Genomic DNA, 22725 nt, shown 5'->3' with positions numbered 1-22725 from the left:
AGGCTCCGGATGCGCAGGCTCAGCGGCCATGGCTCACGGGCCCAGCCGCTCCGCGGCATGTGGGATCTTCCCGGACCGGGGCACGAACCCATGTCCCCTGCATCGGCAGGAGGACTCTCAACCACTGCGCCACCAGGGAAGCCCCAAGAGACGGTATCTTAATAAACCATTCTGCATTTGGAGAAAGAGGCTTCCAGTAGGTTTAAAGGGGCTGAAGGGATCTATCGTGTGCTGTAGCTTGACCGACAGGATTTAAGTCTATTGTCTCCTGGGGCTGCCACCGCTTAGCAGCTCAGAACAACACAGATGTATTCTCTTCGCGCTCTGGACACAAAGTTCTGAAATCGAAGTGTGGGCAGGCTTGGTTCCTTTCGCAGGCACCGAGACAGAACCTGTTTCTTATCTTTCCAGCTTGTAAATCTGTCCAGGGACTTCCCTGCTGGTCCGGCTGTTAAGACCGCGCTTCCAAGGCAGGGGACACAGGGTCGATATCTGGTCGGGGAACTGAGATACCACATGCCGCGTGGCCAAAAAAAAAACACAACTCTGTTTGAAGTCCTTGGCTCACGGCCCCTTCGTCACATCAATCCAACCTGTTTCTCAGATCACATGTCCTTTTCAAGCTTTGAGTCTCTGGCCTCCCTTTTCCAAGGACCCCTGTGATGACGTAGGGCCCACCTGGAGAAGACACGTGCTCCCACTCTGCACAGCAGCACTTGTTATCTCCACACCCGATGCATAGAGACTGAAGCTGAATCCAGCCTCTGTTACCCGGACACTGAATTAATTCTCGGAGACACAGCTTTGGGGTGAAGTAGAAGAGAATAGCTTTCTTGCTTTGCCAGGCAAAGGGGGCCACAGTGGGCTCATACCCTCAAAACTTTGTGTCCTGACCTGGAGGGGGTTAGGAAGGAGTTTTACAGTCATGGTTCAAAGGGGGCGTGGTCAGCTCGTGGACCTTCTTCTGATTGGTTGGTGGGGAGGTAGGTGGGAGTCGGCATCATCAACCTTCTGGTTCCAAGCGTCCGTCCGAGGTGTGCGTGCCGTGCCGGTGGGCAGCATGCAGTTAACTTCTCTTGCCTGGTGGAGGTTTCAGTATCTGCAAGACGGCTCAAAGATACTGTTCTGTGTATCCCTGGAGGGGGAACCAGGACCTGCCCCAAGGCTGCACTGTTGTTTCTTCACTGCTCCTCCCTTATCTCTGCATCCCCTCCCTCCCCTGATTAACATCTGTCTGAACCTGCCCTTTGGAACTCAGGGAAGGCTGAATGAAGCCTACTTCCTGTAATCAAGAAACAGGGGGGACACAGAAAGGCTTTTGTGCCCAAGAGCCCCCCAGGGCCCTGCTCAGTATCAAGATTTCTAAATGCCTGTGAAAGCTTTTACAAAAATCTACAACGGATTCAATGAGAATTGGTCATAAGAAACACCTTCCCGGATCAGATGATGTATTTTGGGTTGGCCAAAAAGTTTGGGTTTTTCCATAAGATGTTACAGAAAAACCCGAATGAACTTTTTGGCCAACCCAATACTATGACACTCAGCTCCATCAGCTGAAGTGTACATACAGCCCTCGCGTCCCTACCTAGCCCCACCTGGATACCCATGAGCGAAGAGCACTCTTATTTTGAAAGAATGTAGAAAAGCGAAGCCCGGTACAAGGGCTTTTCACCAGGACGTGCACGGACATGTATGTATTCTAAAGGAAATAAAACACGGGAAGCACAGGGATTTTTTTTTTTTTTTTGACTTTCAAAGGGCTGCCATGGAGGTGAAGGACCACAGACAGACATCTTAGATGTCCACTTGGGGCATACCTGTGACCCATGAAAGTTACAAAGAGATGGATTGGGGGCTGCATGTGATAGATTTCGGCATGCCTCTCACAGAATCAGGCCCCCACCATTGGAGGCAGTCAACTCATTCAGGAGCTTGGCGAGGGTGGCGTGGAATTACTTTAGCCATTGATGGGGTGCTAAAGTCAGATGGGGGCTCTCTAAACAGATAGGAAGCTGCCCTCCTGAAGTTTTCCTTTTGAAGTACACTTATCTGTGCTCTCACTGTTTTCTGAAATAGCCATCCTGAGTCAAGCCCATGGGCTATTATGTCCCTCTCTTTATAGGTTTCCTAACCACTAAAATTAAAGAAGGATCTGGGTCATCACTTCCCCTGGATCTGTACCCATTTCCCGCCCCAGTCAAGGTGATACTTGGTATTGCAGCAGTGTATTCCTCTGCAATTAACTTAGCTCCCTAGATTCTATACACAGACTATCATTTCCATACGTGGAAAGTATGTAAATTGTATCTATTCCTTCAAAAAATATACAGTATATATATATATATGTGTGTGTGTGTGTGTGTGTATATATATATATATATATGTATGTATATATATATATATAATTTTCCAGGTGTTTAATAGGTTTGTTGGCCCCAGGGTTGAACTTTCTGTATGAACATGTTAGTTGCTTTTTCCTTCCTTAACCGTCAGGAAATGTTTTGTCCCTCTTGGAAACACTGTTATCTAATATCACTGCACGGTGTGTGTCACTTAAGGATACAGGATATTTGGCTAAGTGAACAAAAGTAGCTTCTCTCAGATGCCTTGCATGACGCGTGGGGAGAAGGTGGGTGGTCCCTTTAGAACGCAGACCTCCTATTTCAAGATTCCAGTTCACATGCGCTTAGCACTTTTTTCCAGGACGGGCTGAAGGAGGAAACTCAAAGGATGTTCTTAAATTCATGTCGCGTTTAACGGTTCAACTATCGAATCGAATTTGCAGTAGTGAGTGGGTCAGCAAGCACTTTTAAAGAAAGAAGGTTTGAGGGGAAACTTGGGAAACTGGAAAACTAGGATCGTTAGATTTATGTTGTCCTCCTGACAGCGTGATCCCTAGGTTAGAAGAGTACCCAGGTGGTAAATCATCACCAGGGCTGATAAGTGGGTGTAATTGAATTATATGGGGATAAAGCAAGTCTAGGGCAAAGCTTTGCAACGCCAGATTTAGCAGTGATTTCTTGGACAGCGCGCCAAAGGCACAGGCAACAAAAGGGAACATAGACAGAGTGGACCTCATGAGAATTAAGAAATTTTGTGCATCAAAAGGCCATATCAGCAGATAAAAAGGCAACCCTCCCAGTGGGAGAAAACATTTGCAAATTAAATACTTGATAAGGGACGCACATCCACCGTACATACCAGACTTCTAAAACTCAACAACAGCAACAAAGCAATGGCAGGGGACGCCACATTGGTGATTTTGACTCAAAATACCCAATTAAAAAACAAGCCAAGGGCTTGAATAGACATTTCTCCGAAGAAGATATACAGATGGCCAACAGGCACATGAAAAGATGCTCAACATAGCTAACCATCACGGAAATGCAAATCAAAACTACAATGAGGTATCGGCTCACACTCATTAGGGTGGCTACGATAAAAACAAACAAACAAAATACAAGCACACAAACAGAAAACGACAAGTGTTGGTGAAGATGTTAAAAAATCAGAATTGTCGGTGGGAGTGTAAAATAGTACAGTTGGTAGAGAACACATTATGGAAGTTTCACAAAAAATGAAACGTAAAACCACCATATGATCCAACAATCCCACTTCTGGGTATATAGTCAAAAGAATTGAAAGCAGGATCTCATTTTTTTTTTTAATGTGGAATGCAGTTTATTGTTATTTTATTTAAGAAGAAATCATCAGACTCAAAAATTTCGAGCAAACCTTTGGATAAGGCTATTGTTTTGGTCAAATTAATGGAAATTAGTTGCATTCATTTATCTTAGGTATAATAGATATAGGCAGGTAGGTAGATGAGAGATAGATAGAAATGATGAATAGATTATCTTACTCCATTCAGGAAAAAAACAGACTACAGTAAGAAGTAGTAATAGACAAAGTCTGACAAAACCCACACTTGCTGGGGTAACATTGTTTCTACGAGGCTTTCGTTATAACTTGACTACTTGATTCTGGGGGTAGACCAGTGACGCTGGGAGAACAGCCAACCAGGTGATGACTCTAAATGAATGCTTCATTGGAGAGCTTCTCGGAGTCCTTTCCAGGAATGCGTATTTCACATGTTAGGAAAGTGCAAAATACAGAGTCATCTGCTCGTCCACGACCTCTGCTTGACGGGGACTCCTGCCCTCGAAGGTCTTCTGATAGAGGCTGGAAGGAGAAGCTTCCTGTGTATTCCTCTGTCATCCTCGTGGTGCCGAGACTTCACCAAGTTCCTGGGATTTCAGAGTCTGGTGTTTGGACTTGTTCAATGACAAGATATGTCTGGGATCCTTTTCTCCTCTTGCCAATGCGTACGGCAGCGCAGCGTGGCATCCCTTTGGGTCCAGAATCAGGTCTCAGAGCTCTGAGCTTTTTTGTTTGTTTGTTGCTTTATCATTTTGATGTATTTTATTTTATTTAAAAAAAGTTAATATTGGAGTGTAGCTGATTTACAGTGTTGTATTAGTTTCAGGTGTACAGCAAAGTGAATCAGTTATGCATACACATATATCCACTCTTTTTCAGATTCTTTTCCCATACAGGTCATTACGGAGTATTGAGTAGAGTTCCCTGTGCTCTACAGTAGGTCCTTATTAGCTATCTATTTTACATACAGTAGTGTGTATATGTCAATCCCAATCTCCCAACTTATCCCTCCCCCTCAGAGCTCTGAGTTGAATCGGGGTTATGTGAGTACGTATCCCCCTCAGGATGGATTCTATCTTTATTCTACTGAGACCTTAAAGTCCTGACCATGGCTCATCAGTGTGAACCTTGGTGGTCAAGGCATCCACAGCCGTAAAGCATACTTTTCCTTGAACAAGTTACATCTAACTTAAACTACTAGCAAGCAAAGGGATATCTGTGTGCTCTCATTCTCTGTTCTCTGATTTAGAAACGCCTAAAATGGGCAGAATTCCACCTAAGCTATAGAGAAAAGTCTTCATGCCAGACACACTTTGCCAGTTCTTCCTAAATATCGTTTTATCTATGCAAATTGTAAGTTGACATAACCCTTGCCCCTAGGCAGGAAATTCGGAGTCAAATGCCTGTAATTGAGTCAAGTCAGCCGCTAAGTACAAGTCAGGGAAATCCAACACAACTATGAGAATCTTAAAAATGATTTTGTCGTAATTCTATGGAATGATGCTGCACGTGGGATCCAGAGAGATTTCTCATGCATTCCATCCCTGTGGAGAGGAGAGACATTAGGAGCAAAGCTTGCCTTTCCCTGCAGAAGTACAAGAACTGTGGTTGCAAGGTGTGAATCGGAGTCTCTGCGTGTCACAGTCACCCGTGGTCATTTGCTGACCTGCAGAACCATGCCTGTTTCACTAGGTCTAAAGCAGAGTCCTACATCTTTGGCTCTTTTCTAAAAAGCATTTCAATGAATTCTACCTATCCACCCGTGCACGAGTGGATAAACAAAACGTGGTCCAGCCATACAGTGGAATGGTATTCAACCCTAACAATGAATGAAGTATGAATACAGGCTATAACATAGATGAACCTTGAGGACATTTTGCTGAGTGAAAGAAGCCACACACAAAAGACCACATACCCTATGATCCCACTTATATGAAATGTCCCAACTAGGTAAATCTAGGGAGACAGAAAGCAGATGAGCGGTTGCCAGGGGCTGGGGGTGGGAGGAGGTGTGGAAAATGAAGAGTGACCCCTTAATGGGTCTCCTCTGGGGATGACGTAAATGTTTTGGAAGCAGGTAGTGGTGACAGTTGCACAAGACGGTGGACGCTCTAAAGCCACTGAATTGTGCCCTTTAAAGTGGTTTAAATGGTAAATTTTGTATGGTGTGACTTTTACCTTGATAAAATAAACGTGGAAGTCAAAGAATGACTGAACTTTGGACACGTTTCATTTGAGCAAGAAATAGTCCTTCTTAAAAGATTATTCTAAGTTAAAAGAAAAAGGAATCCCCCAAATTAAAAGCATTATATGTCCTGGATATTTTACTGGACTGGGCTTTGACTGGGCTCACATCTTTGACTGGGCTCACATCATAGTCCTTAATAGCTTTACATTTAAATTCTAAGGCAATAAAACATTCCACTGTATTGTTATAAAAATCAGGAGACATTTCTAAACCAAACAAAGGCCCCTTTTGGGATAAAACTAAAAACTCATATTGCAAAAAAAAAAAGAAAAAGAATACAAACCCTAAACGTTTTTTGTCTACCCCCCTTGTTTTTCGGTCTTAAATGTCAGAAGTAACAATTAACGATTTCTTTTAACTTCTTCAGAATTTTTATATACAGTCAAGCACGTATATATGGGTGTATGCCATTAAAAACACTGTAAAACATGAAAGATAAACATTAATGCATACGCTTATATTCATAACGATTATGCCTGAGAAACAAATGGGGAAGGACCAGTTGTAAACCGTTACCTTAGGAATTATTTTCAGGAAATCCTGAAAACCCTTTTCAGGAAAAAAATGAAACTCACGGATAAATGACTGTGTGTTCTAATAATAATAAAACATAGCATCATAATGAAAACAAAGCAAACATACATTTTTCTTTCAACCGTACAGGTTTTGTTGATTCAGAAAGTGATGAATCTTACATTATCATTTGTTCTAAGTGGTGCAATTTTAAAAAAAACAAAACTGGGTTAACATTTCAACGGTGATTGTTATATCACTGAGAACTTTTTTCATTGCAAGTAACAAAAACCCAACTCAAGTTAGGAAAGCAGTAAAGGTGCCTGTTGGCTAAGTGTGTGCTGAAAGGTGATGGAAAGTTGCCTGAATCAAAGGGAAACTGTGCAGTCCGTGGAGATCACAATTACCTTGAAACTCAAAGCTGCCACCCACTTCTATCTGCCTCTCCTCAGGTCCACCTGTCTCTTCTCAGCTCCAACCTGTGGAAGAATAAAGCTGGAAAGACGAGTGAAAACTATAGGGGGAGTGGTCAGAGGAGGACTTGCTGAAAGGGACCCCCCTGAGCAAAGACCAGGAGAAGGTCCAGAGGAAGGCATGGGGGAATCTGGGGAATGAGCACTCCAGGGAGCAGACACAGTCAGTGCAAAGGTCCTGAGGCAGCGTCTTTTGTGATAGTTAATCTGTAGTTCCCCACGATAAACCAACACATCTGAGGGCAGAACATCTGTCTTTATGGGGCTTGGAGTGGAACACGATCCATTGGGCATTTCTGCTTTGATCCATAAGAGGAAAAGCTATCAACTCAGCTGAACCAACTCAGGCAAGACAGGGAGGTTACTGGAACCCACATGAACCTTGAGAAGGAAGCAAAGGTGGGAATTCCCTGGTGGTCCAGTGATGAGTACTCTGCGTTCTCACTGCCGAGGCTGCGGGTTCAGTCCCTGGTCGGGAAAGTTAGACCCCCCCCCCCCCAAGCTGCACAGCGAGGCCAAAAAAGAAAGAAAAGAAAAAGGCAAGTGCTCTCTGCTGCATCTCCCCTTTCTGGTTCTCCAAAATGTTGACCTCACTTTCTTAAACAGCCTTCCTCACCGGGACAAGAAATATGGCGTCTCTGGGTCTTCACACGTGCCCACTGGGCATCACCAGGAACTGCATCTCCTTCTCTGTTTGAGAAATTCTGGGCATGGATCGTGACTGGCCTGGCCTGGGTCATGTGCTCACCTGTGCACCAATCATTTGTATCCGGGAGCCAGGCATTTTGATTGGTGCAGAAGGTCCATCAGCGATTGCTCACCGTGGTGCCAGCCAATCACGGCCCAGCATTGTAGGATGACGTGAACCTGGCCAATCCCACTTGAACGCAGTTTAGGACTCAGAGAAGAGCAATGCCAGGAAGGACTGTGTTTCTGCTGGGTCTGGAGGTTCTAGATGCTGAAACAAGAAAAAAACAATCCATCCTGTATCAATGTACCCCACACCAGGGACCTACATTTTCAGGTAGGCACTATGATAGGGTTCTAGTTCCTCTATCGCGATATTTCTATCATTACTTTAAAAACATGACATTTTAAGGTTGTGAGGGGCTGATTGACTGCTTCCATGGTCGATGTCAATGTGACACATTTTACCCTCTTACAGGGCAAACAAGTAGTGCTGTAAGGCAAACAGTATCCCCTCAAAATTCATGTCCAACTGTGACCTCAGAACGGGACCTTATTTGGAAAGAGGGTCTCGGTCTGCAGATGTGGTGCAGGGAAGGGTCTGAGATGAGGTCCCCCTGGATGAGGGTGGCCCTACATCCAATGACAGGGTCCTTCTAAGAGACAGAAGAGGAGAGACCCAGACACAGAGGAGAAGCCCCGTGAAGACAGAGGCAGAGACGAGAGGGACGCGGCCACAAGCCCAGGGATGCCTGGCGCTCCCAGGAGCTGGAAGAGGTGGGAAGGACCCTCCCCTGGAGCCTCTGGAGGGAGCGCGGTCCTGGGACACCTTGACCTCAGACGTCTGGTCTTCAGAGCGGAGCACAGTCAGATTTCTGTTGTTTTAAACCACAAATTTTATGGTAGCAAACTCATATATAGGTACGATCCAAGTTTGAAGGCTAATTAGGAGTCCTAACGACGCCACGCAGTTTCTGTTTCTAAGTATTTTCTTTGCCGTGTTCTTCTTTGGTAAACCATGAACAGAACATCATTTTCTGCTTCACGCTTTCTAATCGTTTTGAGTCATGTGTTCCTTCCACTTTATTCCTAAGTAAATTCTCTTTGCATCTTTAAAGACCATGTCCCAAAGACTGTTGTAACTTCTTTGAACTCAGTTTGGGTTTGGGTGCCTGTCTAAGCTCTTCTGCTTACAACGCGTGCCTGTGTGTTGTCCGTGCCCACGCCACTGACAATTCGGCAAATCCGTGTTTCTCTTCGGCGATGTGCAGGGAGGACTGACGGTCACCAGACACAAGAATGTCTTCCTGCTTGTCTGTTTTCAGAATGACTTAAATTCTCTGCATAAGTCATCTGTTGTCCGTAAGTGAGGCTGCCCGTCCTAATTCATGAAAGAGGCATGTTCCCAAAGCACAAGGGACCTTACCTGGTGTCTTGAATGCATCCACAGGTGAGAGAAATACCCTGGGATCTAGCCTTATGAGACCCACGAAAGGGCCAGGGATCAAACCCTCGCCCCCTGCAGTGGAAGCGCGGAGTCTTAACCACTGGACCGCCAGGGAAGTCCCAGAAGTAGCTTTTAGTGACCTTTCCATTCCAGCCTTTCGTGCACCTGCCGTATGAAATCCCAGAGAAGCTACTTGATTTGTATTCCCGGAGGCAGGATGTAAAATCAGCATAAATGCAGGTCAAAATGCTTTGTCCAAAAAAAAAAAAAAAAAAAAAAAAAAACACCGAAAACCCCAAGTCTTGACACTGCGTAGAAGGTTGAATAGTCGCCATCACAGGACATCTCTCCGGAATGAATAATTTCCCCTTGAGGTAGAGACCCCTGGTAACTTTTATTTTGAAACGGAAGCCCGATCTTGGTTTCTGACGCGTTGCCATCCAGAGCTGAGGTCTTTGAACGGGTGCCGTGGCGTGGGCTGCTAACCCCAGTCTGCCTGGGATCCCGTGGCATGGAGGAGAGAGCTGAAATTCCATTATCTTATCCCCCTGCACTTGGTTTCCTACCAAGCAGAATCTGGAGACCCAGAGTGGAAGAGCCTGTGTCTGTGACTTGTTCTAGATGCTTCCGGCTCAGATAAGGGGGAGGGATGGAGAAATAGCTTCCAGTTTGCCGAGCAGTCCCCTTAAGCGCGTCCCCCATGGTGGGTCGGACTGACTTCACGTCTGTTTCTGATGCTTTTTCTGTAGATTTCTACCCTCCCCGCTGAGCAGAATTTGCTCCAGCCCATTTTGCAGATATAATTCAACTGTGCTTGGGAGATCTGGGGAGTTCCTCTGAGGTGTACTTCTTATTTTTTTGTTCTGTTTAAAAATTCGCTGTTGAGAAAAATCTGGAAGCATTTTAGTAAATGCAGCAGAATGGGAGACTTCCACCGACTGTGGTATGAAGGAACGAGGTGAAACAAAAATACCCCCTCATTTTCAGAGAGGTTGCCAGTAGCTTGTATTCTCATTTAAGGCTTACCCTAGACAGACCGGGGGGAAGTTTCACATGCAAGATTCCTGAAAGTCTCTTTCTGCTCAGATAAAGATGCATCCCCACTAGCTATTAGTCTACCCCTGGGATTTCCCAGTTATGCGAGGAGACATTTCCTGTGCAGACTTTTTTTTTTTTTTCCTTTCTCTCCAGTCATCCTATAATATTTAGGGTCAGTCCTTCATCTGATTAGGGAGGCTGGGTAGCAGCCGCTGATGCAGGATTTACTTTTACAATCCCTGTTAAGCAAAAAACCGTATAATCCCGTGGTCATGCACAGCCCCCCCCTGGAACATGAAACTCTCCCATTCAAGATTCAGAGCTTCTGCTCAAGCAAGAAACAGCCACTGTATCCCCAGAGATCCTGTCTTGGGGAGAAATCAGGTAAGAGGATGAAAGATATAAGAAAGGAGTAAAAAATAAAGGAGTGTAGGTTCCACAGATCCTGGGTATTAACCACGGGTACCACACAGGTCCTGTGTTCAGGTCTTTGTCTACAGGATTGCATCCTGTGGTCACAGCAGCCCTGAAAGATGGGCATCGTTGTTTTTATGTTACGTTTGGGGAAGCTGATTTTAGGGAAGGTTTCTGCCCAGCCAAGGAAGAGCGGGAAGGAGGAAAGGGGGGCGTAAGCCCAGCTGTCTGTACTCTTTACCAATGGCTCTGCTGTTAAGGGGGTCCAATGAGAAGAGTGGATGGGAGGGCTCTTACGGTGATGCAGACAAAATTCTTCAAGAAGACAGATGCCGCTAGAATGAGAAAGATGGAGAAGCAATTGCTGATAAAATCGTGGGGTGCGCCGTGCAAGGAGCTGCCATCCACCAAATCACATGGCGTTTGGTGACTCTGGAGGACTCCAACCTCTTGTCGCTTTGGAGGTCAAATCACTCCTTGCCTCAGAAAGCACGTTCCGCGCTGTCCTAACTTACGGACCTGGCCCTTGTCCCCTCTACCCTCCTCAGCCTCCACCTTGTGGAATTGTGGGGAAACGGGTAAATTTAATTCAACCGATATGTATTTAAAACCCTCTGTATTCAAGGAATTTTGTGGCATTTCTGGGGATCCAACAGTAAATCAAACATGGTTTCCGGAGCTAACCACCGAGGGAGCAGAATAAATGTCGAAACAAAAGGAATAAATACACCAAGCTATTGATTTTTTTAAAAAAAAATTATGGAATCATGGAAAATCCGTAAGGCTATATTCATGGATTTGTCATATCCGTTATGTACTGTGACTTTTTAAATCTACACATTTCTTAGTAGGATTGAACCTCATTCATTCCCTCACTCACTTATTCATGCATTTCATTGAGCATCTAGTGTGTGCTAAGCTCTGTGCTAGTTTCCGGGTTTCGAAACGTAACCATATAATTAGACAAGGGCAAGTAACTGGCCGTAAGACAAGCAAAGGGCCACATGGATGGGCAGGAATGTTGGAAAGTGCTATGAGATGGAGGCTGAAGAAGAGATCATCAAACAGCGGCAGGGAAGGGACACACGATGGACTGAAATACGTACCTCAAGATGAGAACATGCACGGACGTAACAAGAAGGAGGAAGAGAAGAAGGGAGGGGTCTGCTACCATTTCTTCAAAGCCGGGACATCAGCAGATACAAGGTCCCTGGACAGGCTGGCAAGACCCTGCCATGTCATGTGTCACCGTGGACAACTTAAGAACTTGTTTTGAGAATGGGGCAGCCCTCCAGGTTGGTGGTGGGACAAAGAAACAATGGATGAAGGAAGAGGCAGGCAGAAGCTAAGACTTGAGCACCAGACTTCCGTACCGAGCGGGCAAGGCCGTTGGGCTCAGCAATTCTCAGGAGTCGCAATCCACTAGACTTGGCCACCAGTTGGCTTCAAGGTCCTAGAGGAGAGGCACATGGGGACCGTGACTTGGGTTTCCAGTTTAGCTGAGTAGGTGGATGGCAAAGCCACGAAAGAAAGCTAAGGAGATGTTCTGGGGACAGGTTTTTAATAAATGTAATTAAAGGGTTTGGGGCATTTCAAGAAAGAGGATCCCTAAAACCAGTCCCTGGAAATATGTCAACACACATTATTGCTATGGACGCAGTGAATGGACCCACCTATGAACTGGCCCCTGATCTACCTGGTGGATGCCCGCCGCCTTGGGCAAGGGGCAGTGAGGAATTCCTAGACACTTTTTTGTTGTTGTTTCTGGTTGCAGTGGGTCTTAGTTGCGGCATGCGTGTGGAATCTAACCCAGGCCCCTTGCACTGGGACCACAGAGTCTTATCCACGGTGCCACCAGGGAAGTCCCTCCTACACACTTTTCAGGAGAAACCAGGCCAGTCCATACTGGGTGCATCAGAAGCAGCTCATCTGAAGGTTCATTTCTGGACACCTCCTAGCAGCTCTTGGACAGGTACCAGGCATGCCGCAGGCTCGCTCAGGACACCTGGCATGTTCCCCTCCTGGATGCCGGCCCTGGGACACCCCGGTTTCTTTCTCTTCACAGTGGGTGCTCTTCCTAGCTCTGCCCAGGGGGGCTCTGCTGATGAAAGTCCTCACCTGACCCCTTGGTCCCCTTCCCCAGATCTGATTCCTCCTGGGAACCAGGATACCTCCTTCTCTCCCTTTCCCTTCTGCGTTGGGGACGCAGGGTCCTCTCCAACCTCTGTTACTTCGCCCTGTCCACAAGCGGTTCTCACTTGCTCCAGCAAGTACCACCGGGCTCCCCAGAATGCCGGCAGCGGCCCAGCCCCCCTCGGGCTCTCCAAACGGGACGAGAGCATTCCACCTTTTTGGCAGGAAGAGTCTGGCAGGGGGAGGGAGGCTGGCGGCCAGGAGCCACAGCAGAGGCGGGAGGGCGTGGCCGCGGGGCTCACGTGGCAGCCGCGCCTGCCCCTCCGGGTCGGGGGGGGGCGGTGGGATGCCGGCGGGCGCAGCCGGCTCTTGCCAACCCCGGGGTTCGGAGGCGCGGCCAGAGAACACTCCGACCCGCCCGGAGGAGTGCAAACCCTGTTCCCTCTCTCCTCCGCGGAAAGAGGGAGACCCTCTCCAACTCTGCTGGGAAGGGCGCTCCGGGTGCGGACTTCGGGCAGCAGTTCGCACCGCGCTCCGGGCCTCTGCCCCTCCCGCGGGTCCCCGGAGTTCGTCTCGGACCCGCAGCCCTCCTTCCCAAAGCCGTGTGCGCTTGGCCCCTGCCGGCCCTCCCGGCGGCGTGGACGAGGCGTGCCCACTCGGGACGCGGCGCCATGAAGAGCCGAGAGGAGGGCTGAGCGCAGAGCGGCGCGGCCAGGGTCCCTGCGCCGGGGCCCGCGCCCCGTCTCCCCGGGGTGGGGCAGGGCGGGGGTGGGCCGAGGCGTGCACTCGGGGAAGTCTCTGGGCGACGCGCATAAAAGAGCGCCGGCTCGCCGCGCCGCGCTGGGAAGCCGCGCCGCCTCGCCCCCGGCCCCGGGAAGGGCATGGCCCCGGCGGACCCCCGGCGGTGACGCGCGCGCGCCGGCCCCGCAGATGCTCTGGGCGCAGCGCTCCCGTGTGCCGCGGCTTCCGAAGGACAGGTGAGGACCGAGGGCGGCCGGGGCGCGCGGCGGGGAGCCGGCTCTGTCTGCCAGGGGCGGGTGACGAGAGTGCGGGACGGACCTGTGCCGCGGGGGGCGAGGGCAAGCAGACGTGTTGAACTGTTTCCTGGCACTACAGTGGAGGGGCCGGCTTCCGTCCAGGCGAGAGGCTGACGGAATCCTCCGGGAAGATGCGCTGAGTAGGTCTAAGGAACCCCCGAGCCTGTCTTCTCTCCTCCCTCCCCCTCGCGACCTCTCATTCATCCCTCCCCGGTTTCCAGGGCGTCACCAAGGGGATCCCCCAGCGTAAGCGATTGCGCTCTTGCGTTGGCGGGGGACACCGCCGCTGCAGGGCCGCCTCGCTCCGGGGGCTGAGACTCTCGTCCTCCTCCCCCTTCGTCTTCCCCTGGAAAGGGGGAGACGCGAAGCCCCCCTCAGCCGGGGGCTGAGCCGCGCGGGAGCTGGGGAAGTCACCGTCTGGGAGAGACGTCCTTCGCTGCCCGGGTGCCGGGCCTCAGAGACCCGCGGGGCCACCCGAGCCGCGCTCGGGGAAGGCTCGGCGTTCACCGCGCCGCCTGCCCGCCGCGTGAGCGCGGGCGCTGGAAGCCGGCCAGGGGCGCAGGGCCGCGCGCCCGGCCCCTCCAGGTTGTCTACCGCCTGGTGTCCCGAGGCCAGCCTCTCGGGGTTCTCCGGGCGTGCCGCGAGGTCCTGCAGGCTCAGGGCGCTTTCCCTCGAGACCTCGGGACCAGGGTTCCCGGGGGAGCGTTGCTGCGGTCTTCCGGGGGGAGCCGGGTGGAAGGCAGGATGCGGAGCGCGGCTGGGGAGGGGGCATCGGGAGGCCGTCGGCAGAAAGCCAGGGCGGAGGTCAAGCGCGCAGGCGGGAGCGGGGGAGGCCTGGGCTCAGCAGAGCCAGCCGGCTGCTCTCCGCAAAGCGGCAGCGGAGGAAGCTGCGCTTGCCTGTTGCGCGGCCGCCTGCACCGTCAGCTCCGGAGGGGCAGCTGAAAGGCGAGACGCGTCCGGATTTTAGAGAGCATCTCTTTGGAGGCCCTGTAACGGATGGAAGGGCTGCGGCCTCGGGGTGTCCCTACCGCGTGTCAGCGGAGGGAGAGTTTATGATGAGAAGTGAGGGCTTGCCCAGAGCAGGGACGAACCGACAGGCGCGTTTCTCTTCTGTGCCCTTTACTCTCCATGTGTGTTACTTATCTGCAAATAAACTTCATGCAAGAGTTGACAGAAATATGAGTCGATGAAGGAAGGCATGACCGATGCATGAAAAAATAATCACGGACATTCTAAATGAGGCAGCTGATGCAACCTAATTTTTTTTTTTTTTCTTTTTTGCGGTACGCGGGCCTCTCACTGTTGTGGCCTCTCCCGTTGCAGAGCACAGGCTCCAGACGCGCAGGCTCAGCGGCCATGGCTCACGGGCCCAGCCGCTCCGCGGCATGTGGGATCTTCCCGGACCGGGGCACGAACCCGCGTCCCCTGCATCGGCAGGCGGACTCCCAACCACTGCGCCACCAGGGAGGCCCGCAACCTAACATTTATCTGACCGTTTCTTTCCTCCCCTCCCTCCCTTCCTCCCTTCCTCCCTTCTCTCTTTCTCCTTTTTTTTTCTTTTGTCTTACTGATCTTTTTTTGTTTGCCTCAAGATGCTTCATCAGGAAATAATTCCTTTCCTCTTTCTCTAGTGGCAGATTTTTCAGAGGTTTGCCCCACATTTCCTCTCCGGTAACTATGGTGCTGCACCATCTCAACATTTGGGCTCTTCCAAGGAAAAAACAATTAAGGGTCATAAACAAAACCACATATAATGGAACGTATTTCGCTTTAGTGAATGCCTCTGTAAGCACTTGAAGAAGATACAATTAAAACTTTAAGGAGTGTCATTAAAAGAAGGAAACCCTTCTGATAATAACGGCCTTCCTGAGAAGCTTTTTATTCCGATATATACAATAAGCAACGGCTCGGCAATAACGTTGGAGGCGGACGCATAACATTTACTTTTATTATTCATTTTATTATAGAAACATGAATGTATCTCTCCTCTCTCTGTATCTATAAGCACACACATATATACCCATTTATACAAATATATATGTCTGTGTATGTATACCTTTATACACGCACATATGTATGTAAGTATATTTCTGGGCGTGTATGTGGGCATGTGTATTCCGTACCCTCCTACACAGCATAGGGAGACTTCCAAGTCATCCCAAAGTCAGGAGGGAAGGTTATACTCTATAGTAACGATTAAAGTGAATGGCGAAAGATTTTAAAAAATAAATTTTCTGTTTCTTGATGCACATGTTTTGTGTCACTGACATATACTGTGTGATGTCTTGCGAAGCTTACCCCCATGGTGCACATTCAAGTAAGATCTGCTGGAAATACGGAAGCGCTACCTGACATCTGGTTTTGTGGTTCCACGACAGGTGTCCTGGGATGACCCACCCCGACAAGATGCCAACGCGGGCGCAGTGGCGAGCACTCTCCGTGGTGCTGATTCTGCTGTGGGGACATCCGCGCGCCGCGCTGGCCTGTCCGTATCCTTGCGCCTGCTATGTTCCCAGCGAGGTCCACTGCACGTTCCGCTCCTTGGCTTCCGTGCCCGCTGGGATTTCTAAACATGTGGAAAGAATCAATCTGGGGTTTGTACCACGTTCTTCCTGAGCCATCGCAGCCTCCTCGCATGCGTGTTGATTTGGTGTTTCGTTATGTGTGTGTGCGTTTACGTAACTGCGAATATATGTTCCTTTATGTGTCACTGTGTCTTGCGTTATGTGCTCCTATATGGGCTGAATCGAGGGGGCATTTGTAACTATACTAAATGTGGTCCTTTGGGGGCTGTTATCTGAATTGATCCGTCACCGGAAGCTTCTATCACAAGGCTGAATAACGAACCGTCTCGGACAGCTTCAGTTCCTTGATAAGTCTCCGTTGATGACAGTTCTTTAATGCAGATATGAAAGCATATGACACACACATAAATATACTAATAGTATTCTAAATAGACTTCAGGAACTACTACATGATAATAAGAGGAATAAGTGAGACATCTGTGACATTTTGTAGGTTATCTGCATGACGCAGTTGTGACATTGAGGAAATAAGAGTTCTTTCAGATTTTGCCTATTTAAAATATTAGTATCTTTTAAACAGATATTTTAATGCAGCATTTCAAGGTAGAATTTTTGTATTTTTAGTTTCCTTTTGTACCCATATATGCTTTCTATACATTAGTGTACATTGCTATGAATTACAGGTACTCATGTGCAATTTTCATATTAAACAATGTACAACTTCAATAGTAAACAATCATTTGGACTTCTTCAACAAAACCTATTAGCTACTTTCTACCACCCATAAAACAACGAAATTATTTAGGGTTTGATGAATAGCCACTGTGGGGACATTTTCATAAGATGAAACAAAAAATTGTAAACCTGCCTAGACATCTCTGAGTACAGAGCTTCAACCATTCTTGCATTTATCGATTATAAAGACCAGTAGTAGAATAAAAGAACGGGAAGTTAAGACAATAAGAAAAAACACTGAATCCGTAGCAATAGACCATTAAATAGCCTCCTCCAAAAAAGTTTGGCAAACTTTACGATTTGACGCTCTGAAAAATCTAACACAGTGATGATGGTTCCGTGGGGAAAACAATTTGGCTTTGCCAGCAGAGAGAACAGTAACAGTTTCCTTGTTGCCATCTTTAAATCATTTTACAATTTTAAAACCAGTTTCCTTTTCACAATCTTACAATTCATTCAGAAGGGGAACTGGGGCTGCTTTGAGTCAGGCTAGGATGGGCTGTGCTAGTTTGTGGAAAGGAAAATAGAGCTTATCTATGATTTCTCTTCTTTCTTACACCTCCTGGGGTGCAAAAGAGCTCTGTCTATAGGGGTCGCCCCTTTCATGAGCCATTTTCAGCATAGTGTCCCTCTTGCGGGTTAACCACCTAATCCCTCAAGGCTGACCCCTTGTCAGGGCGCAGAATCAGGGCTACTGTTAGGCCTTAGGGGAGCCCCCTAGACAGTGTGGGATTGAAGGTGCAGGGGGACTGTTTTCTGCTGTGTTTCCTGTGTAGGAGCCCCGAATGCCTCACCCGTTGTGTGTTGAGGGTCTGGGCTGTCAGGTTGGCTGGGGGGTTGGGGAAGACACCGCATGCATCCTCTCCCAAAAGTTAGCTGTGTGATAGCTTGAGACTTGCAAGACCTATAAACTGTTTTTTTGTGGAGCTGTTTGCATCTCATTCACAGTTTCCAGGAGGGTTCTCTTCCGCCCATCTTTAAAATGACGTGTTTTGTAAGCGTGGAACCTACGTCACGTCTCAATGAGAACATAGTTCTTGGTGGTTTCATTTTAAACAATCAATGCTGAAGACAGTGAATTACAGTGTCCTAAAGGCTTTGCCACTAGAATGAAAGACAGATATCAAAATTATTCTTTTTCCTACCATCTCCAATAAGGTCTTGAGACGGTTTTGTGTGATATTAAAGATAAAGGGGAAAAAAAAGGAATAGCTTCACTGCACCCGCGTATATTACTTCCATCTGGCTTAATTTGTAACATTATTCAATGTGCCGCATTTTAAAAATCACTCTTATAATATCACAGCACTATTTCTGGAAACCAGTCTCAAAGCAGATAAGGAGGCTGGCATTGTGCCTTTTGTTGGGAAAAAACAAACAAACAAAAAAACAATAGCAACGTCTAATACAGATAGAACTCAGGGTCTGAGTTGTCTGTTCGCGGTCTGGAAAGGGTTTAAAACTCTCAAGGAATGAGGGATTATTGGCAGAGCAGTAATGAAAAATTTTCATTCCCACACAGATGTTTTTAGGGTTCTCACTCAGCACTGAAAGAAAGATCTGCTGTTTCCTGTTTGGACAGCCCCAAAGCTTTTTCAGAAATCACTTTCCAAATATTTCTGAGTAAGAACATATCATGCAGTTAAATGTCTGATTTATAGACCTTTAAAAGTTTTCCCCCCTTGGATTGAAAGATGAGTTTTGATGACATCTTTCTGAAATTTCTCCCATGCCCATTAGCTCTTTTTCATTTTAAATTTTGCTTTGGAATCCTAACGGGTATCCGTGAAGCAATTTTACATATATTTGTTTTTTTCTTTTTTATTGGCGACATCAGTGACACCATTATATGAGTTTCGGGTGTAGGACATAATGATTTGATATGTGTATATATTGCAAAACGGTTCTATGTTTCTGATATTAAAATCATTCCAGTTAGCTGGTTATGTAGTCAGTTATTGCCCATCAACAGATGAGGAAGATACTTTGGAGAGAAGGATGGGTAGCTGACCAGTTAAAGGATGGGACTGTACACCAGGTCATTTCAGTCTGCCGGTCAAATTATTTTCCTGACTGCCACGTGAGTTTCCCCGTCTCTCTGCCGACTTTTAGACAGGTGCGGAGAGAATTCACCCACACCCCTTGGGTGTGCAGAGAGAATACAGTGCTTCCTGCATTTGCCATTCACGTGATTCCCTTGTCTTTTGTCTGTCCTGGAAATGTCCCCCCCCACACCCCGCATTTGTAACCTTGACACCAGCAGCTCCTGCATCTGTCACTCTCTTAAAAGGAAGCACCAGGAAGGTGATGCAGGAAGGAGGATTCCTGAGCTGACATGCCCCCCATCCAGGACTTTGAGGGGATTTACTCAGGCGGGGAGGGAATCCAAACAAGGTGACCCCCTGCACCCAAACATCTTCCTCCCCTTTATCTTCTGCCCGCCGCGGCACCCACCGTTGTAGCTGGACGTCAAGTTGGAAGTGAGGCTCTGGGGAGACAAAAAAATTCCAGGAGAGGAATAGCACAGCCTTGAACGAAAATGTGCTGCGGAACATCAGACTCTTTCTGACCCACCTGAGAGATGGAGCCTTTGACTTGCACCCCCGCTGCCTCCGAGTCCAGACCTGCCTCTTTCCTCTGGCCTCTCTGCTCTTCTTTACCTCTGGGGTCTTCGCAGGTGGCGTCACCTCCCCCCAAGCCCTTAGTGCATGCGTCCGTTCGGGAATGCTTCCTGCATGTGCACATCTCAGGTCTGAGTCCCACCCTCACCGTGGCGTCTGCCAAGCCTCTTCAACATCCCACGGCAAATAGAACTTGCAAGTGTTTCCCCCGCAAGCTTCTCCTTATCTGCAGTTCCATCCCTCAGCCATGCCTGTGGCCTCTTGCTCTAAGCACGTCTGGAAACTTCCCGTGTACGTTGATCTCCACGGCGGCCACCCTGCCCGCGGACACCGGCGTCCCTCCCCGGGATGCACGTGGTCTCCTCCTTCCCCTCTTGTCTGTCTCTGACCCATTCTGCACAGAGTGGAGCTATGTTGTCTTACCACGTGACTTTCTTCATGCCACAGCCTTCCTGAAAACCCTCTAGTGACTTCCCGGTGGACTTGGAACAAAGGAAGCTCTTTCCTCTCTACATCCTCCCAATTCTGAGATTACCTGGTCCCTGCCAGCCTCACCGACTTCCCCTGATAATATTCTCCCACAAACTGTTTCCAGACGAGCGTCAGGCAACAAGGAATGGAAAAGAGTTTACGGGCAGATACTCATCCCCTTGGGTGTTCACCCTCTCGGGCAGGTTTCTTGGTAGAGTCCAAATAATGATGAACAAATGAGGCAGCACACCAACCCCCCATCCTGTCCCAACCTGGGTTAAGGCAGGGACTCTCCACTTCAGCACATGACGTTTGGGGCCCACTTACCGTTTGGGACACCACGGTTCCTTGTCATGGGGGCTGGCCAGTGCATTGCAGGATGTTGAGCTCTGGGGTGGACCTCGCCTCCCTAGAGGCTGTGATCACCGAGGTGTGGGGCACGTATGTGTCTCAGGAGGAAACTGGACCTGGCCATCACCTGCCGAGTTAGCTCTGAGCTGTAACCGGCCTCCTCTACAGATGCATTTCCTTTTGTTGAGGTGATAAGGGGAAATACAGAAATCATGTCAGGATAGATGTGTTGGATTTCCGCAGAAGCCCTGACCCCAGGTTCCTGCCCTACGACACAGCAAGGTACAGGATTCTCTGTTCATCTTATAATTGGTTCTCCAGGGATTCACTTTGGGGATTCCCTGGTGTCACTAACCACGGAGCAGTGAGGAATTTCCAGACCGGTCGAGGAAGCGTCTTTACCAATCTCTCTGCAAAAACAACACCCCAAACGCACCAGAATGTTTACAGATAACTTCCATCACCCATCAGAAATGGGAGATTGTCTTTGCGAAATAAGGCTGTCTGTTTCATTTGGTCCTTTATTTCAGAGAACGTCCTTGTCTTACTATATGCAAAGCCACTTCCAAAGCTGTGTTTTGGTTTTTTGGTTTCCATTCATGCTCTCCACGTGTCTTTGTTATGATTTCCAATGAAGGGCCCTTTCGACCAGCTGCGTTTAAAGGTCTAAATCTTACGTATCTCCCCGAATAGCCTGTGACCACGTAAGTGTACTCCCATTCAGAATTCCCAGCGATCACGCCTTCACTGAACGAAGGCTAATAAAAATGTGTGGGTTTCTTTGCAACCTTAGAAATAGACAAGGACACGGAGAGAGAGGATTATGCTTTGCGAGTGGCACCAGTACAACCTTGGAATCAACATTTTGCTAAGTCGCCCCTGGGTGGGCTGGGAACTCCTCCCCAGCTGGGATTTAACTTCACTGTTCCTCATTCCAGTTACTTATTTTCCAGGTTTAATAGCATCCAGGCTTTGTCGGAAACCTCGTTTGCGGGACTGACCAAGTTGGAGCTGCTTATGATTCACGGCAATGACATTCCCAGCATCCCCGACGGGGCTTTGAGAGACCTCATTTCTCTCCAGGTAAACCCGGGCATTTATGAACAGCGCGACTAGCAGCCTCTAGGACCTGTCGTGAAGAGGGGAAGCTATAGGATGTTCCCTAACAATGATTTAAATGGCCTTTTTTTTTTTTTTAACATAAGAGACGAGCTTAATGTCATTACTTTCCTGCCCTTTGTTCTGGTTTCTCTTCCTGGTTGTGTGTTGTTTGGTTTTCTGGTTTTGTATTTAATCTTAGACAGGATTTCCCGTCCTCCCTGTCTTTGTAGGTTTTCAAGTTCAGCTACAATAAGCTTCGAGTGATCACAGGAGAGACCCTGCGGGGGCTCTGGAACCTCATAAGGCTACACATGGACCACAACAAGATCGAGTTTATCCACCCACAAGCGTTCAGCGGCTTAACGTCCCTAAGGCTACTCCACTTAGAGGGAAACATGCTTCACCAGCTGCACCCCGCCACGTTCTCCACGTTCACGTTTCTGGATTATTTCAGACTCTCCACCGTGAGACACCTCTACTTAGCCGAGAACATGATTACAACCCTTCCCCCCGGCGTGCTTCAGAGCATGCCGCTTCTGGAGAACCTTTACCTGCACGGGAATCCGTGGTCCTGTGGTTGTGACATGAAGTGGTTTCTGGAATGGGATGCAAAGTCGAGAGGTAAGGACAGGAGAGCGGCTGCGTGACCCTTAGCTGCCCAACCTTCACCTCTCTGGATAAATTACTTTCTGCGCCATTGCTTCGTCTTAGGTCGGGTGAAATCACGTCCTCAAACCAGTGAGGCAGGAAATGATATAACTGAAATGTCAAGACAGCTCCGTGGCATAATTCAAACGCATGGATCCTTTATCGAAACGTAGAGCGATTATCATTTAATGAGTGATCGACAGTTGACTCTGGTTGGCATAGCAAGCACGTTCGGAGGATTCTTTCCGACCTTGGGTTACAGCTAGAGGTTGGATTTTCCGTGCGTCCTCGTCCTACAGGAAGTGTTCAGGGATGCTCGGAAAAGAGAACACTGGGCTGGCTATGTGATTATTCTTCTGTGATGGGGGATACAGGCGTTCTGTATTGAACCAGAGGGGGGAAAAAACCCAGGACTGATAGGTAGAAGTTGCAAGAAAGTAGATTTTGCATCAAAATAAGAAAGATTTTTTTTCCTTTTTCTTTTACACCCCCTTCCCCAAGCCCCACGTTGGAACCCATCCTCAGAGCCCGTTGAGCTTATCCTACCTGAGTCTCGTGGCTCATCTCCAACCTCACAGCCACCAGCCTGGGTCTAACTCCTTTCTCCTGTCTCTGAGGAGGCA

General features: G+C 48.3%; 1 protein-coding gene across 1 annotated transcript in view; it reads left to right on the top strand.

Annotated features, from left to right (window-relative positions):
• Positions 1–13543: 13543 nt before the first annotated feature.
• LOC309978908 (matrix-remodeling-associated protein 5-like) overlaps positions 13544–22725 on the top strand; it is a gene marked incomplete at both ends in the record, with an annotated part of 28189 nt that continues 19007 nt past the window's right edge. The window contains 4 exons of the mRNA XM_082865577.1: positions 13544–13590; positions 16029–16244; positions 21307–21436; positions 21685–22075. Coding sequence (XP_082721703.1) covers positions 13544–13590; positions 16029–16244; positions 21307–21436; positions 21685–22075 — 784 coding nt within the window. The remainder of the gene's footprint in view (positions 13591–16028; positions 16245–21306; positions 21437–21684; positions 22076–22725) is intronic.

The sequence above is a fragment of the Leucopleurus acutus genome, assembly GCF_964270905.1.
Source record: "Leucopleurus acutus genome assembly, chromosome: Y".
In the NCBI taxonomy this organism is placed as follows: Eukaryota; Metazoa; Chordata; class Mammalia; order Artiodactyla; family Delphinidae; genus Leucopleurus; species Leucopleurus acutus.
This window is presented reverse-complemented; position numbering and strand designations above follow the sequence as displayed.